The following is a 17,603-nucleotide window of genomic DNA, read 5'->3' on the forward strand; positions in this document are numbered from 1 at the left end:
TAATCCTAAATACATAGGAAAACACATACTTAAAAGAAGCATATAATTAAAGTATGCAACGTTGCAATACAGCCAAATAGCAGCAAACACCTAACAATGTAATAATACCGCCCCTGTGCACATAAAACACACTCCAATACAGATAAACCAATACATTGGTGAAATATTAAACTAGTTAAAATACGGACTATAAAAATATATTGGAGACCAAATTTAAGACTCCGTAAAGTGAATAAAGTGCCAAGAAGGAAGGAATGTTTCATCCACAGTCACAAAACTCCATATGGTAAGTATAATGGAAGAAAGACGTAAATCCACAGCCTAAATATGAAAAGATAAAAGACACATATTAAAATAAAACCAACGACACACACAACAGCTCAAACGGACATTTATTGTAAAAAACGTGATTTAAAAGAAGATAAAACATCATAAAAAAGATTACCAAGACTAATGGAGAAGGGAAAGGGGGAGGGAAAAATGGCCAACGTCCACAATAGGATATATATAGCCAATCGAACAATTATAAGAAGGGCTGAAAGCTGTTGTATTCATTTAAACCAGACGGAGAGATGGTTTTAAGTTTGAAAATCCACTTTGTTTCTTTCTGTGCTAACAGTCGCTTCCAATTTCCCCCACGTGGGCCAATGAATACCCTATCAATGCCTTTGAATTTTAGGCCTGAGGGATCACACTTATGCACCGCCTTGAAATGGCGTGGGATGGATTTTAATGTTGATGTATCCTCCACACTTGCGGCTCCTTCAATGTCCAGGATATGCTCCCGGACACGTCTTCGGAACTCGCGTGTTGTCATACCCACATAAATTAGGCCGCATGAACAGGTGGCATGGTATATGACAGCTTTGGTGGTGCAATTAATGTTGTGGGTGATCAAATACTTCTTTGTCGAGTCTGAATTAACAAAATCTTTAGATTTCTCTACATTTATGCATGCAACACACTTATTACAAGGGTAGCACCCCCATGCCGGACCTTTCGAGCCAAAAATAAATTTGGGTGTATCTCCCCTATGGTAACTGTGTACCAGATGGTCACGAAGATTACGGGCTCTCCTATAAGTTATCGAGGGGGCATCTCCAATAAATTGGGAGAGGGTGCTATCAAGTGACAAAATCGACCAGTGCCTTTGTAAGATCTCAAAAACCTCATGACTACGAGAATTGTAGTCGAGAATACATCGTACCTTGGTATCAGCTATTCTGTTCTCCAACGGTTTATTCCGGAGCAAGTCATTTCGATTGCTCAGCCGGGCTCGTGTGTATGCTTGGCAAATCGGTTTCCTGCCATAGCCCCGTTCTCGAAATCTGCTACACAGATCCTCAGCCTGTCTTTCAAAGAGAATATTATTAGAGCAAATTCGTCTTGCGCGCAGAAATTGACCTGTTGGAATATTATTTAGTAGATGCCTGGGATGTTGGGAAGTAGCATGAAGTAGGGTGTTGGCTGCCGTCTTTTTCCGAAAAAGATCGGTCTGAATATCGCCTGAATCATCAACTTTAATAAGGACGTCCAAGAATTCAATTTCTTGTTTACTACTCTTGTATGTCAACTTGATGTTTAAATTATTCTTGTTCAGGTGATCAAAAAAAGAATGTAGGTCTCATGTGGGTTGAGAGTTCAAGTATTTCCTTCCTTCCCAGTCAATGATGACGGTCTCCGTACCCGATGGGAGACTGCATGTAACACGTGCTCGGTTACATTTATGGGAATTTTAATCGAGATTAATTCCACGACACTGGAAGAATTGGAAGTGGAGATTGGCGAAATACAGAAGAAGCTGATTCTAGAATGCTCTAAAGAGGAAATAGAGATCTTCAAGAAGGAAATGGAGAAAAATATGCTGGAATGGGAAAATCAGATATCCGGTACTAAAACCAAGAAATTCCAGAGAGACTTGGAGGATAAGAATTCTAATCGGGTCTTTAAGTGGAATATTAAGAAAATAACAAAAAATGATGCGTCTGTGATGGAATCAACTGACGCCTCCCAAACTGGAGCATCGTCCACATCCTCTACTGGCAGTAGAAGATATCCGCTTAGATTCAACCGACGACGATATGACTCAGGTCAAAGACCAAGGAATGGGAAACAAAAGGAAACAATTCGGGACCCGGGAAACTCCAACTCTAATCCTTCTCTTAAGGTAATTAACCTATCAGAAGTAGCTTTATCGGCTGATCATATCTCTGTATTAAGTCGTGGTTTGTCTTTCTCCCCTGCTTCAAGTTTCGATAGGTTTGCGGCAGTCAAAGACCTTCACCTCTTTGCTAGGAGACTGACTTTTAAAAAAATGTACTCCGAACCAGAGGAGACTTTAAGGCCAACTGTTTTTACCGATTCACAAGTTACAAGAATTTTGGAAGATCTGGCAGAGGAGTCGGAGGATCCACCAAAAGGTAAATTTCCCAGTCATCTTCTTCCTAAATCCACCAAATTTCCACAGATAACAACGTATCCGGAAATTGACCTCTTTGTCCGATCAGTAATTAGGGACATTCATAATGTCCCAGAGTCTATCCACAGGGACAACCTTACCAAACGTGAAAGGGTTGCCCTGAAGGAATTACAGAATTTAAAATCAGTAACAATCAAACCTTCGGACAAAGGTGGTAATGTGGTGCTATGGCCAATTGAGCTGTATGAAAAGGAAATGCTGAAACAGCTCAACAATAATAAATGTTACAAACGGTTGACGTTTAATCCTCTCCAAAAATTTAGATCTGAATTAAAGGAGCTATTGATACAAGCACTGGAACAAAATGTGATCACCACGAAACAGATGGAGGGACTTATGATTGAGTATCCAACTGTGGCGGTAATATACTTGTTACCGAAGATACACAAGGATCCGAATATTCCCCCTGGTAGACCGATCGTATCAGGTATAAACAGTATTTGTGACCCCCTCTGTAAACTCATTGATTTCCATCTAAAACCCTTGGTCGAGACCCTTCCATCCTACCTCAAGGATACCACCGATGCTCTCAGAAAACTTAAGGGCATCCACCTCGAGGAAGATATGTGCCTGGTGACGTGTGATGTGGAGTCACTCTACACGTCAATCAGGCACCAGGACGGTATACAAGCTATTCAATTTTTTCTGGAAACCAGTGGATGTGATCCAGCCTTGTGTGACTTTCTGATTAATGCTTTGCATTTTATACTAACACATAACTTCTTCTACTTTAAGGAGTCCCTCTTCCTGCAGCTCCAGGGGACTGCTATGGGGGCGTCTTGTGCGCCCTCGTATGCAAATCTCTTCCTGGGGCTGTGGGAGAGGGACATCTTTCAGTCTAACCCTAATGCTCTTTGTTCAGGTGTTATAGCATGGTGGCGCTTTATTGACGATGTGCTTGTGGTGTGGCAAGGGTCTGAAAGAGACCTACATTCTTTTTTTGATCACCTGAACAAGAATAATTTAAACATCAAGTTGACATACAAGAGTAGTAAACAAGAAATTGAATTCTTGGACGTCCTTATTAAAGTTGATGATTCAGGCGATATTCAGACCGATCTTTTTCGGAAAAAGACGGCAGCCAACACCCTACTTCATGCTACTTCCCAACATCCCAGGCATCTACTAAATAATATTCCAACAGGTCAATTTCTGCGCGCAAGACGAATTTGCTCTAATAATATTCTCTTTGAAAGACAGGCTGAGGATCTGTGTAGCAGATTTCGAGAACGGGGCTATGGCAGGAAACCGATTTGCCAAGCATACACACGAGCCCGGCTGAGCAATCGAAATGACTTGCTCCGGAATAAACCGTTGGAGAACAGAATAGCTGATACCAAGGTACGATGTATTCTCGACTACAATTCTCGTAGTCATGAGGTTTTTGAGATCTTACAAAGGCACTGGTCGATTTTGTCACTTGATAGCACCCTCTCCCAATTTATTGGAGATGCCCCCTCGATAACTTATAGGAGAGCCCGTAATCTTCGTGACCATCTGGTACACAGTTACCATAGGGGAGATACACCCAAATTTATTTTTGGCTCGAAAGGTCCGGCATGGGGGTGCTACCCTTGTAATAAGTGTGTTGCATGCATAAATGTAGAGAAATCTAAAGATTTTGTTAATTCAGACTCGACAAAGAAGTATTTGATCACCCACAACATTAATTGCACCACCAAAGCTGTCATATACCATGCCACCTGTTCATGCGGCCTAATTTATGTGGGTATGACAACACGCGAGTTCCGAAGACGTGTCCGGGAGCATATCCTGGACATTGAAGGAGCCGCAAGTGTGGAGGATACATCAACATTAAAATCCATCCCACGCCATTTCAAGGCGGTGCATAAGTGTGATCCCTCAGGCCTAAAATTCAAAGGCATTGATAGGGTATTCATTGGCCCACGTGGGGGAAATTGGAAGCGACTGTTAGCACAGAAAGAAACAAAGTGGATTTTCAAACTTAAAACCATCTCTCCGTCTGGTTTAAATGAATACAACAGCTTTCAGCCCTTCTTATAATTGTTCGATTGGCTATATATATCCTATTGTGGACGTTGGCCATTTTTCCCTCCCCCTTTCCCTTCTCCATTAGTCTTGGTAATCTTTTTTATGATGTTTTATCTTCTTTTAAATCACGTTTTTTACAATAAATGTCCGTTTGAGCTGTTGTGTGTGTCGTTGGTTTTATTTTAATATGTGTCTTTTATCTTTTCATATTTAGGCTGTGGATTTACGTCTTTCTTCCATTATACTTACCATATGGAGTTTTGTGACTGTGGATGAAACATTCCTTCCTTCTTGGCACTTTATTCACTTTACGGAGTCTTAAATTTGGTCTCCAATATATTTTTATAGTCCGTATTTTAACTAGTTTAATATTTCACCAATGTATTGGTTTATCTGTATTGGAGTGTGTTTTATGTGCACAGGGGCGGTATTATTACATTGTTAGGTGTTTGCTGCTATTTGGCTGTATTGCAACGTTGCATACTTTAATTATATGCTTCTTTTAAGTATGTGTTTTCCTATGTATTTAGGATTATTATTCACTGCTCACTATCAATACTGCATTGCAGTGTTGACTGATTTGCAATTTTGCACATATTCTCCACTAGTGTATTTTTATCTATTTATACAGGGCTATTGCCCACTGTTTATCACTGTTTTTCGGCATGCTACAATTTGCCTATTTTGCTGTTCAACTAATATTATTCTTTCTCACAGGTTTTTTCTTTTTGTCACTACCCTCCGATTTTTCACTCTGTGCGTCCGTTGCTGGGTTACTGATGTAAACAGCGCGGCGCACTTACACTGCACTCTTCCGGTTCTCGGCACATTTACCTCCACGTCACTTCACTTCTTTGGCCAGTTACCCGGAAGTACTTACGGACCAGAGCGATGAGATAATGCGGACCTCTTTGTTTTCTGCCCTCCTGTACCAAGAACGGCAATTAGGATCGATAAGTTTACGTTTCCCTAGACCTACGTATATTTTTTAGCGAAGGCTGTCTTTTTGAATCCGCGAGGTTAACACCATGGCAGCGGTATTTGTCAGCATCTCGTCACTTCCGGTTTCTCGGCGTTACTTCCGCTTTTCGTTCCACAGCTGTGTGTTGTTATGTGTGGCCCAATTCATTTAAAAAGGTACCTTACCAGCGTCTCACCACCCCTGGACGAAGCAACTTGTGCGAAACGCGCGTCGGGTGTGGTGGACGCCTGGCTATTCATTTTATTTGGTAAATATGAACTGATGTTGTACTCTATATGTAGGGTTAGTATAAGTCTCTGTACATTTTTCTATTATGTAGCACATAAGGTGCACTAGCCTCTCCTTATATTGGGAGTATATGTGGTCTTGGTATGCAATGTTGCAGTGTGACTAATTTTGCAGAGATAAGAATATACATAATAAAATACGTTACAATGTACTACCTCTGTTTACATACAAAACATTCTAAATTAGTATTTTACATCAGTAATCTTTAGACTATTCCTTATGATTTTTGTTGCCAGGTGTCTACCTTTTTGTTCTGTATCTGTTGTCTCTCATCTGCCGCCCAGTGTGGGCTATTTTCACCATGTTTGGTGTTTTCTCATATTGAATAAAGAGTTTTTTATATCATCAATGAGTGGTGCCTGTTTATAGGTATTCATGGTTAGAGTGCATACAAGCCAAGGAGGTTGAATGTATTACTTATTGTTTTCTTTGAAACAATTGTACCTGCTGATTTAATATTTTTCTGTAGCTCTCCACAGATGGTCCTTGGCTCTTGGATAACTCTTCTGATAATTCTTTTCACTCCTCTAAAATCTTGCAGGGAGCACCTGCCGGTTTATGAAATGATGTTCTTCCACTTCTGGATTATATCCCCAACTATGCTCACTGGAACCTTACTAGTTTCGAAATTATTTTGCCACCAATGCCATCAGTATGTTTTACAACAATAAGGTTGCAAAGGTCTTAAGGCAGCTCGCTAGTTTTACCCATCATGAGATGTTTCTTGTGTGACACCTTAATAATGCGACACCTTTTTATAGACTATCAACTAAACCAGCTAATATTATTTTTCATTAAGTTGGTAGTATTGCTTTCTAATTACTAATTTCCATGGTTTTTTGCACCTCTGTTTCTTCATGGGTTCAATATTTTTTTTCTCTGTGTCCTTTCTCATTATTCCTGCAACCTTGGCAACTTAGTCTACTTTGTCCTGCACCCTTCGCAACTTAGTCCACTTTGTCCTGCACCCTTGGTAACTTAGTTGACTTTGAAACATATGCTGCCTTACCCCTTTCCTTCCATTATATATCAAATGGTTACTAATTATAAATCACCAAAATTTACCAACTTATTACTACCACATGTATAATAAAGAGGGTATGTTCACACAATGCTGCCAAATTCCAGAAATTGCAACTACTGCAATATTTCTGCAGCAAAAACTAAGCATTTTGTGGTATTTGTGACAATAAATAAACATTTAATTGTAATGTGCAAAAAACCTCAACAGTCATGTACAATTATTATTAGGATAAAATGCTAATATCTCTAGGCTTACCAGTACTGCATACCCTTCTGCTGTATGCACAATGCCCAGAGGAGCAGAAGAGTTTCATGTCGATATCTGAGTGTTTATTTCACCTCTTTTGGGTGTCCTAATTTCTGTGAAGATTGCAGGGGTAGGTACAGAACAGTTAAAGTAGAGCAGACAGTGCACCCCCTAGTATCTTGTAGTAACTGGAAAATGTAAAAACTGTGTCCAATCATTTGCAGCAGTTGAGTTGTATGTATACAGTTATACATGGATCCTCACAACATTTTGTAAGCCCATATTGCACATTTGTGTCATGCTGTATCACAAGTATTTTCTGCTGAAAGCATTACCGCAGTTGAAGACTTCGTGCCTGATGGGGTGCCCCAAGGTGCATTAGATAGACCAGTAGAGATCCTTTTTCTATTGTACAGGGTCCATGTATATAGCATTCTTATGTTCTTGATCTCTGAGTCGCAAAGCATTCATGTGTGATACAGAAGAATTGTTGGGTTCATACTTCATTCAAGCTTATTAGTTACCACCTTCTTCGCTCTTCCAAGTGCAGTGCAAATGTTAAAAATCTCCACTGTGTCGTATTTTATTTCTTGTTCTACCAGGATGCTGTTATTTTTCAACTCTAGAATCTAAAAAGGCATATGATTTCCTCTGTAAGAATCAATGTACTGTAGCAGGCAGAACCCTATCACTACGCTGTTTGTGTTTTATAGTCTAATAGTTTACAAATGTGTCCCTCATTCTGTTCTTTGAGCTGCTCCAACCACCCTGTGACAGAGATATAGTGCACAGCGTCTTCTGCTTAGAGACCAGAAACAAACTATAATTGAATTAGAGTGAACAAATAAAAAAATAATATTGTGCTTGTCATCTGTGCATATCATGCCAAAATGAACGAGCCTATTACAGTCTTCACAATTGCTATTTTCCGTCTTTTTCATTCTCCTTCTGATCCCACATTTCTTACTCAATACTTCAAACTCCGCATAAAAAAACACTGTCACCAAGTGTTTGGAATCTGTACTACAATGCTCAGCATTTTATGCAATCCATAAAACTTGAGGGATTTGTCAGACTATTACTGAAGGGTATTTGTCAATAACTGGAGTCCTGCTGGCTGATGTTCTCGACAGCAAAGTCTCAACATTTGCCTATTCTTGGAAAAACACTGCACCTTCATTTACCCTGAAGATAGCACTAACAAACAGGCAATCCCGGCATGTGTTGCAGCTGTCAACAAGCCATGAGATATGCAGCCACGGGGACTTGAACATATTTTTAGAGCATGCCAAAGACACTCAGCACACAAGCATGGTCGGATAACGCCTTATTCGAGCACATTCGCTCATCACTATTGACAGCATCAATGGGTTTCTTCCTGTTGTCTGCACTGGGTAGGGCTGTTCACTAGAAGAAAATGTCCAGCTTCACCGAATCCATGAAAAAAGGTTTCTTTATTCACAAACTTGTAACATAGAGGATACAAACTTCAGCACAAACCATATGGGTGTGAATCTCAACGCGTTTCTGGAGACTAAGCTCCCTTAATCATGACCATGACATTTTCTTCTTTTGGATTCTACACGCCTGGACACAGTGGGTCCATGCTCCCGAAGCTCAGCTTATGCATCAAAGGGCTGTTCACTACACAAACTCCTGAGAGACAGTTCCCCCTGGGGCTACTAGAATGCGTATACAACCTCACGCCATACTACTTTATCACTAACTTAAATTTAAAATGTGCGCTCTCATAAATTCCATCAAGCTGAAGGTGCAGGTAGAGAGAAATGTGTCATTTAACTCTATGCCCATGCAGAATATATATTATTGGATATATCATGTCACATATTGTGAACTTTGTGTGCTCACAGTTTAGATAAAGATAACTGCTTTCTGAACTTTTAAGAGGTAGGTTACATCTAGTACAGCTGCTTTTCCTCAGATTAGGATTGTAGCTCAAATATTAGGAAAACTCTGAGCTACAATCCACATATGAAAATTATGAATATTATCACCTATTTGTAACACTTGGTTATCCATACACCTGAACATAATCCTACAAAATTTCTGTCTTTGTGCAAATGATCCTAGAACAATTGATACTGTTTTGAATGCAATGGGTGGTCACATCAAATACTTATTTGACAGATTAATTCTCGTTCATAGGAATATTCAATTGGTTCATGAGTTGCCAAGCACACTTGCCCACATGCCAGTGATTAGTAGCATTCTTATTGTAAAAAGTTATAGGGATAAAGTTATCTATTAGTGATGGGTGGGATGTCAAAGACAGCAGCTCCTTCGCTAGCATTGCAATGTTACATATGAAATAACTGAAACATCTTCATGTATAAGCTAAACATTAAAATTAGTGTCTGCCACTATTTTGAGGTGTGTTAGGAGAGGGCTGAATAAAGAGGCAGACAACTCCCTTCAGGACATTTTTGGAAGGAAAAGGAACAACTAAAATGTATAAATTGGTACAGAAACATGTGCAGTACTGTTACAGATGTACCTATCCCAGCGCCAGCAGACTTCTTTGTTAGGTGGCACCACTCCATATCAGTGAGTGATTCTGACAGTCGGAGAAGCAGTGGGGATGTCTTTGCTTGGCGATGCAGTAACCACCCATCATGCTCTGGCATCAGTCTATTAGGAAGGGGAGTGTTATCTTAAATTGGGCAGAGCGAGCACGGCACAGTAATGATTATTTATTTATAGAACCTTGCAAATAAAAATCTTGCTTACTAGGCAATCACTTTGGCCAATTACTCAGGTCTGGCTGACAGTAGAGACATATTGAAATCCACAGACCATACCTGTCTCTTGTTCCTTGTTTACTCTTTTGCTTGATTCCCTTGCCTGACCATCTGAACTTCTACTCAACTATTCCCTGATTATGCTTTTGGTAACTGATTAGGTCATTGTCCCAGCCTTTCTGGTTTTGACCCAACTTGTTGACAGCTCTTTCCTTAAATTTCTATATAGGCCAGCAGCTACTCTACAAGTACAACACATGGGCCTCTGCAGTGAAGGCCAGATCACTGTGTGATGATCAGAGGGTGAATATCGGGGTGACTCTGGATCCTCTTGAGCAGAGTAGCTCACATCAAGTCTGCACATGGTATGCTTTTAAGTTGATGTATTTATAGCTAGTAATAACTATGGACATTTGAAATGTGCTAAACCTATTAACCTAGTTAATTAGAACCATTCAAATCTTGTATTTAAATGTCTTTAGATGTTCATTAAATGTCATACAGATGATGATAATGCAATATTATTATTTTGATAAATTGTCTTTGTAAGAAATAGAACCTTGCGTTATCGTGAAATGTGTCATAATATTGCATCAGCTACTAAGAGTAAGCAGATTTTTTTTACTGAGTTCATAAAGGCCCCGTCTCACATAGCGAGATCGCTAGCGAGATCGCTGCTGAGTCACAAGTTTTGTGACGCAACAGCGACCTCCATAGCGATCTCGCTATGTGTGACACGTACCAGCGATCAGGCCCCTGCTGCGAGATCGCTGGTCGTGTCGGAATGGCCTGGACCTTTTTTTGGTCGTTGAGGCCCCGCTGACATTGCTGAATCAGTGTGTGTGACACCGATCCAGCGATGTCTTCACTGGTAACCAGGGTAAACATCGGGTTACTAAGCGCAGGGCCGCGCTTAGTAACCCGATGTTTACCCTGGTTACCAGCGTAAATGTAAAAAAAAACAAACAGTACATACTCGCCTTCTGATGTCCGTCAGGTCCCTTGCCGTCTGCTTCCTGCTCTCACTGACTCCCGGCCGTACAGTGAGAAGTGAGAGCACAGCAGTGACGTCACCGCTGCGCTCTGCTCTCAGTGTACGGCGGCTCAGTCAGAGCAGGAAGCAGACGGCAAGGGACCTGGACACCGAAAGGCGAGTATGTAGTGTTTGTTTTTTTTGGTAACCAGGGTAAACATCGGGTTACTAAGCGCGGCCCTGCGCTTAGTAACCCGATGTTTACCCTGGTTACCCGGGTGCTGCAGGGGGACTTCGGCATCGTTGAAGACAGTTTCAACGATGCCGAAGTCGTTCCCCTGATCGTTGGTCGCTGGGGAGAGCTGTCTGTGTGACAGCTCTCCAGCGACCACACAGCGACTTACCAACGATCACGGCCAGGTCATATCGCTGGTCGTGATCGTTGGTAAATCGCTTAGTGAGACGGGGCCTTTACTGTTCATAGGATACTAGATGTTTATCTATGTTATTCTTCTTTACTGAAATAAACTGTAGCAATAAAGCTGATTTTTGATTGTTATTCATAAATTCAAAGTATCACTTTTACAGGCCAGGGGTAAAGCTTGAAGTATTAGATACATTTTGCAAATAATTATTTGCTGTGCTAATATTGTCAATGCAACAAACTCTTTAAATTTGTTTTACAAAGGAAATATCACTTTCAATTGTTTTCCTTTTGGCTGCAATTATTGTGTAATATTCCAGGGTAGCAGAAGTGAGTATATACTATAGGAATAGCAGAGCAGATATAGGGTTTTGTTAACAAGTGTGCAAGTGTGGAAGTATATATGTATAAGTGTACCTGTGTGTGTAAGAGTACATATGTAATAGTGTACCTGATTTTGAAGAATTCCGTGTGCAAAAGTGTGCCTGTATGTGTCGAAGTACGTGTGTAAAAGTGTCTGTATGTATAACAATATTTGGGCCAAATTTTACCTACCTCTGTTGAAATATATGTTTAAGCCCTTGATCCTCAAAGCCTGTCCTTTTTTTTCTTTTTTTTCCTTTTTTTTTTGGAAAGTGCATTTGAACAGCAAGGTGGCTTGTTGTTGAAGGGAAATAGAGGGAAAAAAACAACAACAAAAAAACTTAAAATCATCAGCATAGCGAGTGTGAGCGAGCTGAGTGTGACCTGAGCGTAAGTGTGGACGGCGGTAAGTGTGACTTGTGACTCAGTGACTTTGGAATCAGGGAGTTTCAAAGGGAGGAATTGCTGTTCCAAGTGTTAATTAATACTTTGTATTTATTTTTATTTAACGTTTCTGTGTGGTGCAATCCCCATTAGGAAATGTGCTCCACAATTGTTAATGCCATCCAGTGCACATCTTGCCACATGTATGCAGTCCTTGATCAGCCGGTCGAGGGTGCATACTGCTGTGCGATATGTGAGCACGTTGTGCATTTGGAAACCCAGATACTGGATCTAAATGTGCAGCTGGCAACACTGAGATCCATAGACAATATGGAGAGGAGTCTTCTGCTCACAGAGCAGACGCTCAATGGGATAGATGAGGAGGGGGATGGTAGGATGGAGCTGCAGGACAGTGAGGCAGTTAGCTGGGTGACAGTTAGGAAGCGGGGTAGAGGGAAGAGTGCCAAGGAGGCTAGTCCTGATCTTTCACACCCCAATAAGTTTGCTAAGTTGGCAGATGAGGGGGGTGCCAGTACAGGGGTAGCACTGCTGCAGCCAGGTATGTCCTCTGAAAGCCGGAGGAGTGACTGCTCCAGTAAGGAGGGAAATAGGAGAGCAGGGCAGGCCAGACAGGTGCTGGTAGTGGGGGACTCAATTATTAGGGGAACAGATAGGGCAATCTGTCACAAAGAAAGGGATCGTCGAACGGTGTGCTGCCTACCTGGCGCTCGAGTCCGACACATCGCTGATCGGGTGGACAGATTACTGGGAGGGGCTTGTGAGGACCCAGCGGTCATGGTGCACATTGGCACAAATGACAAAGTTAGAGCTAGGTGGAAGGTCCTTAAAGATGATTTCAGGGAATTAGGCTGCAAGCTGAAAGCAAGGACCTCCAACGTGGTATTTTCTGAAATACTGCCTGTACCACGTGCCACGCCAGAGAGGCAACGGGAAATTAGGGAGGTTAATAAGTGGCTCAAGAATTGGTGTAGGAAGGAGGGGTTTGGGTTCCTGCAGAACTGGGCCGACTTCTCAGTTGGCTACAGGCTCTACGCTAGGGATGGGCTGCACCTCAATGGGGAAGGTGCAGCTGTGCTGGGGGAGAAAATGGTTAGAAGGTTGGAGGAGTGTTTAAACTAGGGAATGGGGGGGAGGGTATTCATTTTATAGGTGGGGAAAATAGTGCAGATAGAGACCTGGGCACAAATAAGGAAGTTGGGGGTGGCGGAGGCATGGGGGGTGGAGTTAGAACAGTTAGTAATTTAAGAAAGAATAGAGGTACAGAGAGGAACATCAAGTGCATGTATACTAATGCCAGAAGCCTCGCCAACAAAATGGACGAATTAGAACTAATGTTGTTGGAACATAATTATGACATGGTGGGGATATCTGAAACATGGCTGGATGAGAGCCATGACTGGGCTGTTAACTTGCAGGGCTATAGCCTTTTCAGAAATGACCGTACAGATAAGCGAGGGGGTGGGGTGTGTCTGTTTGTAAAATCGACCTTAAAACCCATCCTGCGTGATAATATAGGTGAATCTAATGAAAATGTAGAGTCCCTGTGGGTGGAGATAAGGGGAGGGGGAAAAAATAATAAATTACTGATAGGGGTTTGTTATCAATCTCCAAAAATAATGGAAGCAATGGAGAATATCCTTGTAAAGCAAATAGATGAAGCTGCGACTCAAGGAGAAGTCATTATTATGGGGGACTTCAACTACCCTGAAATAGATTGGGGAACAGAAACCTGCAGTTCCAGTAAAGGTAATCGGATTTTGACAACTATGAGAGACAATTACCTTTCACAACTGGTTCAGGACCCAACAAGGAGGGGGGCACTGCTAGACCTAATATTAACCAACAGGCCAGACCGCATATCAAATATAAGGGTTGGGGGTCACTTGGGGAATAGTGATCACAAAATAATAAGTTTTCATGTCTCCTTTAATAAGATGTGTAGTAGAGGGGTGACAAGGACACTAAACTTCAGGAGGGCAAATTTCCAACGGATGAGAGAGGATCTTGGTGCAATTAACTGGGACGATATCCTGAGACATAAAAGTACACAAAGAAAATGGGAGACATTTATTAGCATCCTGGATAGGACCTGTGCACAGTATATACCGTATGGGAATAAACATACTAGAAATAGGAGGAAACCAATATGGCTAAATAGAGCTGTAAGGGGCGCAATAAGGGACAAAAAGAAAGCATTTAGAGAATTAAAGAAAGTAGGTAGTGAGGAGGCATTAAATAAATACAGAAAATTAAATAAATTATGTAAAAAGCAAATCAAGGCAGCAAAGATTGAGACAGAGAGACTCATTGCCAGAGAGAGCAAAAATAACCCCAAAATATTCTTTAACTACATAAATAGTAAGAAACTAAAAAATTATAGTGTTGGCCCCCTTAAAAATAGTCTGGGTGAAATGGTGGATGAGGATGAGGAAAAAGCCAATATGCTAAATGACTTTTTTTCATCAGTATTTACAAAAGAAAATCCCATGGCAGCCAATATGACTAGTGATAATAATTCCCAATTTAATGTTACCTGCTTAACCCAGCAGGAAGTACGGCGGCATCTAAAAATCACAAAAATTGACAAATCTCCGGGCCCGGATGGGATACACCCCCGAGTACTGCAGGAATTAAGTACAGTCATTGATAGACCATTATTTTTAATCTTTAAAGAGTCCATAATAACAGGGTCTGTACCACAGGACTGGCGTATAGCAAATGTGGTGCCAATATTCAAAAAGGGGACAAAAACTGAACTCGGAAATTATACGCCAGTAAGTTTAACCTCTACTGTGGGTAAAATCCTGGAGGGCATTCTAAGGGATGCTATACTGGAGTATCTGAAGAGGAATAACCTCATGACCCAGTATCAGCACGGGTTTACTAGGGACCGTTCATGTCAGACTAATTTGATCAGCTTCTATGAAGAGGTAAGTTCCGGTCTGGACCAAGGGAACCCAGTAGATGTAGTGTATATGGACTTTTCAAAAGCTTTTGATACGGTGCCACACAAAAGGTTGATACATAAAATGAGAATAATGGGGATAGGGGAAAATATGTGCAAGTGGGTTGAGAGTTGGCTCAGGGATAGGAAACAAAGGGTGGTTATTAATGGAGCACACTCGGACTGGGTCACGGTTAGTAGTGGGGTACCACAGGGGTCAGTATTGGGCCCTCTTCTTTTTAACATATTTATTAATGACCTTGTAGGGGGCATTCAGAGTAGAATTTCAATATTTGCAGATGACACTAAACTCTGCAGGGTAATCAATACAGGGGAGGACAATTTTATATTACAGGCTGACTTATGTAAACTAGAAGCTTGGGCTGATAAATGGCAAATGAGCTTTAATGGGGATAAATGTAAGGTCATGCACTTGGGTAGAAGTTATAAGATGTATAACTATGTGCTTAATTCTAAAACTCTGGGCAAAACCGTCAATGAAAAAGACCTGGGTGTATGGGTGGATGACAAACTCATATTCAGTGGCCAGTGTCAGGCAGCTGCTACAAAGGCAAATAAAATAATGGGATGCATTAAAAGAGGCATAGATGCTCATGAGGAGAACATAATTTTACCTCTATACAAGTCACTAGTGCGACCACACTTAGAATACTGTGCACAGTTCTGGTCTCCGGTGTATAAGAAAGACATAGCTGAACTGGAGCGGGTGCAGAGAAGAGCAACCAAGGTTATTAGAGGACTGGGGGGTCTGCCATACCAAGATAGGTTATTACACTTGGGGCTATTTAGTTTGGAAAAACGAAGACTAAGGGGTGATCTTATTTTAATGTATAAATATATAAGGGGACAGTACAAAGACCTTTCTGCTGATTTTTTTAATCATAGACCGGTGACAGGGACAAGGGGGCATCCTCTACGTCTGGAGGAAAAAAGGTTTAAGCATAATAACAGACGCGGATTCTTTACTGTAAGAGCAGCGACACTATGGAACTCTCTGCCGTATGATGTTGTAATGAGTGACTCATTGCTTCAATTTAAGAGGGGACTGGATACCTTGCTGGTAAAGTATAATATTACAGGGTATATATATTAGATTCCTTGATAAGGCGTTGATCCAGGGAACTAGTCTGATTGCCGTATGTGGGGTCGGGAAGGAATTTTTTTCCCCATGATGGAGCTTACTCTTACCACATGGGTTTTTTTTGCCTTCCCCTGGATCAACATGTTAGGGCATGCTAGGCTATGGGTTGAACTAGATGGACTTAAAGTCTTCCTTCAACCTTAATAACTATGTAACTATGTAACTATGTTTTTCTCCTCCCTGCTCAGGCCAAATTTTACAATTCTGACCACTGTCAATAACTTTGGAATGCTTTAACGGATCCTGCTGATTCTGAGAATGTTTCTTTCGTGACATATTGTGCTTCATGTAGTGGTAAAATTTGTTCGATATGACTTGCGTTTATTTGTGAAAAAAATCTGAAATTTGGTGAAAATTTTGGAAAATTTTCAATTTTCAAACTTTAAATTTTTATACCCTTAAACCATAGAGTTATGTCACACAAAATAGATAATAAATAACATATGTCTACTTTACATAAACACATTTGAAACATGTTTAATTTTTTTTTTTTGTCAGGGGTTTTGAAGGGTTGACAGGTGACCAGCAATTTCTAATTTTTCCAACAAAATTTACAAAACGATTTTTTTCAGTGATCACATCATATTTAAAGTGATTTTGAGGTGTTTATATGACAGAAAATATCCAAATGTGACACGATTTTTAAAACTGCACCCCTCAAAGTCCTCAAAACCACATTCAAGAAGTTTATAAACCATTCATGTGCTTCACAGGAATTAATGGAACGTGGAAGGAAAAAATAAACATTTGACATTTTTTTTTTTTAAAAATTTGAATTTAAACCCACCTTTTTTTATTTTTACAAGGATAATAGTAGAAAATGGACACCAATTTTATTGTTGAAATTTCTCATGAGAACAATGATACTCCATATAAGGGGGAAACTAGTGTTAGGGTGCAGGGCTTAGAAAGAAAAGAGCACCGCTTGACGTTTTGAGTGCAAAAATGGCTGGAATTGAGACCAGATGCCATGTTGTGTTTGGAGAGCCCCTGATGTGTCTAAACAGTGGAAAACCCCATAAGTGACCCCATTATGGAAACTACACCCCTTAAGGAACTTATCTAGATGTATACTGAGCACCCTCAACCCCTAGGTGCTTCACAGAAATTTATAATGTTGAGCCGTTTTCCATAAAAATTTTGTTTTAGCCCCCCATTTGTTATTTTCACAAGGATACCAGGAGAAAATGAACCCTCCAAAAATTGTTGTGCAATTTCTCCTAATTACATCAATACCTTATATATGGGGGAAAGCTACTGTTCGGGTGCATGGCAGGGCTCGGAAGGGAAGGAGCACCGTTTTACTTTTTCAACACAAAATTGGCTGGAATCATTAGCAGACACCATGTCGCTATTGGAAAGCCCTTCATGTGCCTAAGCAGTGGAAACCCCCAACAAGTGACACCTCTCAAAGAATGTGTGGGGAGGACCTTGAACCCCCTGCATGCTTCACAGAAGGTTATACTGTGGAGCAGTGAAATTAAATTAAAAAATCATTTTTCCCACAAAAATGTTTTTAGCCCCAATATTTGGATCTTCAT

The 17,603-nt window shown here is 40.8% G+C and overlaps 1 protein-coding gene across 6 annotated transcripts in view; it reads left to right on the forward strand.

Moving 5' to 3' along the window:
- The window catches only part of LOC143782527 (uncharacterized), a 504,307-nt gene that overhangs the window by 408,207 nt on the left and 78,497 nt on the right, over nucleotides 1–17,603 (forward strand). For all 6 annotated transcript variants that reach the window (XR_013216986.1, XR_013216987.1, XR_013216988.1 and 3 more), the window contains exon 2: nucleotides 10,021–10,156. Coding sequence is in view for 1 of the 6 variants with exons in the window: in XM_077270045.1 (XP_077126160.1) it covers nucleotides 10,021–10,156 (136 nt within the window). In the remaining 5 variants the exon portion in view is untranslated. The remainder of the gene's footprint in view (nucleotides 1–10,020; nucleotides 10,157–17,603) is intronic.

Source organism: Ranitomeya variabilis, chromosome 6 (assembly GCF_051348905.1).
Source record: "Ranitomeya variabilis isolate aRanVar5 chromosome 6, aRanVar5.hap1, whole genome shotgun sequence".
Taxonomy (NCBI): Eukaryota; Metazoa; Chordata; class Amphibia; order Anura; family Dendrobatidae; genus Ranitomeya; species Ranitomeya variabilis.